At 33.5% G+C, this 7,767-nt stretch overlaps 1 protein-coding gene across 1 annotated transcript in view; it reads left to right on the top strand.

The window, feature by feature from the left end:
- Nucleotides 1-6,884, top strand: part of LOC106469475 (platelet glycoprotein 4-like) — a 43,639-nt gene extending 36,755 nt beyond the window's left edge. The window contains exons 9-11 of the mRNA XM_013929973.2: nt 1,306-1,424; nt 6,052-6,125; nt 6,779-6,884. Of these exons, the coding sequence (XP_013785427.2) occupies nt 1,306-1,424; nt 6,052-6,125; nt 6,779-6,884 (299 nt within the window). The remainder of the gene's footprint in view (nt 1-1,305; nt 1,425-6,051; nt 6,126-6,778) is intronic.
- The last annotated feature ends 883 nt before the right edge of the window (nt 6,885-7,767 follow it).

Genomic DNA, 7,767 nt, shown 5'->3' on the forward strand with positions numbered 1-7,767 from the left:
GGGGCTTCCCGTTGTTTGAAGCTGATTAGGTACATGGCTAATATATCCTTCTTGTGTAAAAGACAGTAAATCATCCTTTAATGTATTTAATTCACTCTGAAATTTACTAATATTTTCCATTTGTGTATGCTGGCTTTCTCTCAACTGTTGAAGACTTTTTTCTGGTTTATTTTCTTTCTCCTCCAACCACTGCTGTAGTCTCTGTTCTTGTTCCTTTTCTTTCCCCTCCAACCACTGCTGTAGTCTCTGTTCTTGTTTCTTTTCTTTCTCCTCTAACCACTGTTGTAGTCTCTCTCTTCTTGTTTCTTTTCTCGTTTCTTTTCTAGTTCTTCTTGTTTCTTTTGCTGTTTATGCATTGCTGCCATCAAATCTGCTAAGTCGTAGATTTAAGTTGATTTGCCACTTCTCGTTTCCATTTTTTTTTCTTTTCCATCCCACTTCTGACACCAATTTGTTATGTCTCTGGCCGTTTGTTAATTTCCCGTAAAAATTCTTTCCGAAGAACTTCAGCGATACAAGTCCTTTCTTAAATAAAACCAGTTTAGGGTTTTTCAATACAACTTTGCAATACACAGAATTTCCACAGTCACTTTAACTTAAACATGCACTATAATTTGCAACGATTCGCGCACTTTACTTATGGTCACTACGGCTCACTTGACTCAATTATCTGTCTCTATATCTGTCTATCTGCTATTTATATGCCACCACCCTTCATCTCCGCTTTATTTGCCGGTCTTATATATAAAAATAGAGGGCGTCTGGCAAACACCAGAGTTGCCAGGAACAGTCATGATCCTTCTAGAAACTCATGTCACGTGACTTCCGCTGTCATAACAATATTATACCCAATTAAATGTGTTTGTTTTTGAGGTTGCAGTTAGCTTATGTGATAAAAAGCTTTGCCCCCATCCGTCAAAACCAAGAGATAGAGTTTTGTAAGAAAAAAACTGGGGGACCTCCATTCTTCCTTCAGCACAGTACCTAAATTAAAACGGTCTAACATTAGGTCGTAGCATAACATTATTTGATAGGTTGAAAAGTAGACTTTAAAAATTATAATTTGGCTAGTCTTGAAAAACAATTATAAGTTTATTTATTGGCAGTGTTAAGTATGGTAAATATTAGCCCTGACTACACTAGAATACTATTTCAAACCTGCATTTCGTTGTCTTGAACTTGAAATACACTTTTACTACATATATATGTTTTAGAAAATCAGTATATATTACTCCCTTCTAAGTTTGTTTTTCTTGTATTTGACTATGTGTAATGTAAATTATCTTTAATGTTTTTCATTTATAGGTGCACCGGTAGTTGCTTCTGCTCCTCACTTTTACCAAGCCTCGAAACAATACCTACAAAATGTGATTGGACTAAAACCTGATAAAACACTACATCAAACCTTCCTGGATGTTGAACCAGTAAGTAAGAACTTCTAAATTCTTAAGAAAATATAACTTTTACCTTTCCTGATTATTAAAACAGTAGTAGTTAAAGCAAGTTTTCGGTACTTAAAAATACACTACATCAAACCTTCCTGGATTTGAAATCAGTAAACAGAAAGTATTATTTAAAACTAGAAAAAACATAAAATATAACTGAATGCCAAAGCAATAAACATGAATAATTGTTTAAAACCAGAAAAAAAACTTCAAACCTTCTTGGATGTTCAATTGTGTAAGCAGTAAGAGTTGTTTTAAAACAAGAAAGCAAACGTCATACATTTATGGATGCTAAATCAGAACGCAGGAAGAATTGTTTAAAACCAGAAGAAAAATTAAACCTTCCTGGATTCTAGATCAGTAATCAGGAAGAGTTATTTAAACCCAGAAAACCCACACTACAACAATTCTTCCTGGATGTTGAGCCAGCAAGCAGAAAGATTAAAACCAGAAATTAAATACTACATGAAACTTTTTTGGTTACTAGACCATTAAACAGGAAGAAGTGTTTAAAACCAGAAGAAAAAAACACTACATAAAACGTTTGTAGATGTTGAACCAGCAATCCGAAATGGTTTTTAAAACCAGAAATCCAATAATACATCAAATCTACGTGTATGTTAAACCCATAACTGAGAAAGGTTGTTTAAAACCAGAAAAACAAAATAAACAAATACTGATGAGGAATTTTAGAAACTTGAGAAAAACACAACATGTGATCTTCCTGGATGTTAAACAAATACTTATGAGAAGTTTTAGAAACTTGGGAAAAACATATTATGTGATCTTCCTGGATGTTAAACAAATACTTATGAGAAGTTTTAGAAACTTAGAAAAACACAACATCAGATCCTTTTAAATGTTAAATCAGTACATATGAAGAGTTTTATAAACTTCAAAAAAACACAACCACAGATCCTTTTGAATGTTAAATCATTACTTATGAAGAATTTTATAAATTTGAGAAAAACACAACATCAGATCCTCTTAGATATTGTTACGACAGCGGAAGTCACGTGACCCTGGTAACACGTAATGCGTTCTAGAAAGATCAGGAACATCACGAATAATCCCGTATTTGCTAGACGCCCTCTATTCTTGTATATAAGTGATTATACAACAAAAAATTTGACTTGATATTATTTGGTCTTTCTTGCGTTCTACGCCCGCTAGCTAACAAATTACAACACTAAAACATCGTGTTTATAATCAACACTTGTTCTACATATTTCTAGGACTTGCTTGATCTTAAAATCATGTATCCTATAGCTAATATCTTAACTAAACAAACTACAACACTACAAATATAGCATATAAAACTGCCCCTTACTGGATTGGGAAGTCCCTTGAACAGTCCTCACAAAAAGTTGATTAAACACTACACCAAACTGCCCATTCATCAAATCTTTTTGGTGGTCTTCTCTTCCAAAGCAAAAGGTATACAAATGAGATGGTTTCTTGTCACTATTGCTTTGGTAGTTCTTTCTGGATAAATGATCGGATGAATCTACTGGCAGCTCCATTCTTGATGATTCTCGAAGCAGTCTCTTTAGGAGCTCCAGGACCATCCATAGGTTGAGGTTCCATATACAAGTTTTCTTTGTAGTAACTCATTTGGTTGTTCTGTCACTGATGTACTTCCAAAGATTATCACACTGTATGGCCTTTGGCTTGGACTGCCTCCCCTCCAATCACCTACCTGTCCTATATTGCAACGAGAACTGTTCAGCCATATCGTGATTGAATCCATTTGTATTATCACTTACAACATAGTGACCATTCGTTTTATCACAAGCCAATTTAAGTTTTCCTAGTAAAGTTGTGAGTGACATCTTTGTTCTTCATATACAGAAGAGCTCTTAAAACCACAATCCTCATGACATTCTAGAATGTTTAGATCCAGTACATACCAGTCACTGGATGAGGAATTATTGCTATTAACTCCTGATATAAGTATTTCACTTCTTCATGATACTGTCCCGGTTCCCACTATATAGTCACTTTCCAGTGTAGTAATTTCAATGTAGTGCACAGAGATTTTCGGAACATAAATTGTGAAGTTGGCATAACCTCACATCTACGTCTCTGCATGAATTCAGTTCCCAAAACACACTTTTCCTCAATATCAATTACTCACAAATCATGAGGCACTGAGTAATGACCTACAGTAAGGGTAACTTCCAATTTCTTTTTTGCCGAAACTTTATGTCCATCTGCTTTTCGCATCAATCCCTCTTCTTTTTTTTATCTTTGAAGGCAATTGCCTATCTTTCATTAACAAATCAGGACAAACAACTGTAGCTTGAGAATCAGTGCCAATCAGCATACTGCAAGGTATACCATCAATAAGCCGTGGACGATTTTCCTCAAATAATGAGCTTCTTCTCTCATTCATGGTAAATGGAGTATTTCAAGCCTAATTCGGCCTCATAGATTCAACTAATTGCCGTTTCAGTAATGTCAGGCTCTTTCTTATTCTTTTGATCTGGTTTGATTCTGTCTCCTTAGTTTGCGAACAGCTTTTGGATACTTACAGTCTCGGCTGTAATGGCCAGGTTTCTCACTATTATAACATATGGTTCTTTCTGGCATTCTTTAAGAACTCTTATTCCAAATACGCCTTTGCCTGTAGTTCCTGGCAATATATCGCTTGAAATTACACTTAAAACATCTATTATCTTGTCGTTTATTTCCTCTGTTTAATTAGCCATCTGATTAATTATTTCAATTCTTCTATACTACTGTTAGAGGGAGTAGATATTTCAATATCACAGGATCTGATGCCCATAACTTCTAGATGATGCATTTTTAGTTCATCTTTGAACTTAATGAATTGTAGTTCCATCTCCAACTGCAGTGCTTCCCTCAAGGACATACAACTATTTGGATTTAGTCTTATCCTCACATCCTCGTTGCTTATGGAATCTTTAAATGGTCATATGCCAAAGAATCCAACATCTCACGAACAGCAGCTGGATAAGGTAGGTAGACAAATCTTCTTCATATTCAGATATCTCTTCTTTCCTCTCTACCCTGTTCTTAAACTTTGCTCTGTATTCTCCATGCTGGTGTGACATTCCAAAACTGTTAGACAAGGCATCTGCTAATGCTTGACAGTTATTACAGTTCTCAATTTATTTAATGTTACCAAAATCTGGTCCTTTCAGATAGATAAATTGTTCTTCATTAATCCATCTGTTCATACTAGAAATGCTTTCAAACTGAGTCTTTCATGAGCCTTTCATAGTGCCTTCCTATCATAGTCCATTCACTTATCGATTGACCAAGGTTGAACTGGCCAGCTAGATACTAGAACTGGATTTGGTAATGTCATGGCTGGAGTAGTCCTGGAAGGTCCTTAAGTAATAGGTAGCACGGCAGTAGTAGTAATAGATGTAGCCAAAATATATTCTCCTATACAGTATTTTATGTTGAAACTCCTGATCTGATACAGAAAGAGGTGTGACTTAGTCTATGCATTTAATAATTCGTTTTTCAGATGCTGTATTCTGTCACTGATATTCCTTCCTGCATCATTGACGTCTTTTTTTACGTCACTTTTGATTCCAATAATTTTGTCATTAAAGCTTCTGTACTTCTTTAATTTTGTTATTGCAGCCTTTCTATACTTCTTCAATCTTACTGTTGTAATCTCTCTCTATACATTTCAGATAGTTGCATCGATCTTGTCTTCAGTCAGATTCGTTTTTTATTTTAATTATTCCTTAGATAGTTCGTCTCTTTCTTTTCAATTTTCTCTTAAATTTCTGTCTCTCACCTCTTGATCTTCTTTTGGTTTTCTGTAAATTTATTCTTGCCTTTCTTTTAATTTTCTATTTCACATTAATAGGTCGTCTTTAAATTGTCTGTCTCGTTGCTCTAATTTTCTGTCTCCTTCTTTCAGATCTTATTAATTTCATCATTTGAAATATTACTTTGTTTTCAGCACTTGACCATCTTACCAGTTGATGTGCAAATTAGAGTATTTCAAAGTTCTATTTTTCCACCAAAATAATACCACTCTTCTGGTACCAGGTCTATAATGTAGTTCTTTTGTTGGCGGAGTTCTTTTAAATTATATGGTATAAATAATCCAATGTCCACTTCATGTAAAATTAATAAATTACTTTATTTCCTTTAACACTTCTATAAACTTGTACACCGCCGTAAATTTCCTGTAGGCCTGGTTACAAGTGACTTTAACTAAGGTAAAACAATTCAGTTTATTTCCACAAAATAACCACAAGAACTAACACACTGAATGACTCAGCTCAATACCTTGAAAATAACTATACACTCTCTATCTAACCTAACCACGTTTCAGGAAATGTTTTATTTTTAATCTGTTTTTGAGTATGCTAGAAAAAAAAATTAAGTTACACCCTTCAAACTTTTAGGCTTTCTAAGTCCACTAGTTAACAAATTACTACATTAAAAATATAGCTTACAGCAGAATGACCAATAATGAGCAGTTTTCAGTAAATGTTTGTTCTTTAAAATACGGACAAATCCATAAGGCATGAATTGTAAATTTTGTGTTGATCCACATATATTCATCTCATACCTTTGTGATCGTTAACTTGCTGATTTAATGTATTGTTTTTAGATGACTGGTTTAGTTCTAAACGCTCGTAAAAGAATTCAACTAAATATAGATGTGAAAAGAACTCCTGAGCTAGAGTAAGTTCTCTTCCATATTATTTTAGTACTTTACATATCTTATAAAAGCGTGTTTACAAATGTTGAGAGAAAATGCCCAGTAAAACCTTATTAACACAACTTAAGCTTTCATAACTGACTATTTTGGTTAAACAAGATATAAATGCTTACTTTTCAATACTAATGATGATCCTAGGTTTTAATTTGTTATATGTTTTCTCACTTTTTATATAAGTGTTACGATAGCAGAAGTCGCGTGACGCTGGGAGCATGCGCGCTGGAGTTCCTGGAAAAATCATGAATTATCGGGGAGGCCCGAGTTTCTTCGAGGCGCCCTCTTTTTTAGTATATAAGCCTGTCGAGAAAAACCAGCGCAATTGCATAGATAGATAGATAGATCGAAGAGATAGATATAGAGATAGATAATTGAGTCAAGCGAACGGTAATGACGGTGATATAAAGTGTGTGTTTTGTTATCGAGATTGCAAACGTATTGACTGTGGAAATTCTGTGTATTACTAAAAGTTGTATCGAGAAAGAATAAACTAGTTTTAATTAAGAGAGAACTTTTGTCGCTGAAGTTTGTCAGAAAGAATTTATACCGGAAATTAACAAACGAGCAGATACGCAACATAAGGAAGACTGTGCTTACTAATGTTTCTTTCATTTCACAGGAGTCTTCAGAGTATCAATGATGTTCTTATTCCTCTAGCTTGGCTAAGTGAAGTAAGTCAATTTTCTCTGCCTGCTTCTATAATAATAATTTTTAAACAATCATAAAAGGAGTTGCATTTAAGCTAATGATCATAAAATATTATTAACTTTTAAATTTAAATGGAAACTGTTGTTTAAAATCAGTGAAACTTAATGTTTAGGCTTAACTTTCAGAAAATTATTAACCTCAGATTAAAAAACAAGTGTAAAAACAAGCCGGTAATTTTAGAATTACAAATATTACCGAATTGCAGTCCTAACAAAAGCATGTTGATGTTATGTTTCGTTTGCAGGCTTTGAATCATCAACTTTTCTTAACACTATAAACATTGAACACCTTAAAGTATTGAAATTCATACTAATCTTTTCACCGTTAGTATGATAATTGTGATGTATGAATTTAAAATTAACACTAGTCTTTTCAGCTTTGGCATCATAAAAGTGTCATATGAATTTGAAATTTACACTAGTCTTTTAAGCTTTGGTATGAGAAAAGTGATGTATGAATTTTAAATTCACACTAGTGTTTTTAGCATTGATGTGATAAGAGTGATGTTTAAATTTTAAACTTCATACTATTCTTTTCACTTCTGTTACGATATAACTGATATCCGAATTTTTTTAAGCTGTATTTTCAATGTTTTAATTTAGATCTAGATCTAGACAGGGCTGCTAATAATAAGATGTAATAATCGAGAGAATTTCCAAAAACCGAGAAATTAATAAATACGAGTAAGCAGTTACTTAATTAATGTGCCAGTTAGTTCAATGACTTAGAGTTCCATAAAGTATTCATTTGAATTGTAAATGGAATTCAGAGAAGTTAGTGAGTACTCATGTATTGTTACATCTCTGGTCGTTAGTTAATTTTCCGTAAAAATTCTTTCCGAAGAAACTTTAGTGACACAAGTCCTTTCTTAAATAAAACTGGTTTATTCTTTCTGAATAC

The sequence above is a fragment of the Limulus polyphemus genome, unplaced genomic scaffold (genome assembly GCF_000517525.1).
Source record: "Limulus polyphemus unplaced genomic scaffold, Limulus_polyphemus-2.1.2 Scaffold3505, whole genome shotgun sequence".
Lineage (NCBI taxonomy): Eukaryota > Metazoa > Arthropoda > Merostomata > Xiphosura > Limulidae > Limulus > Limulus polyphemus.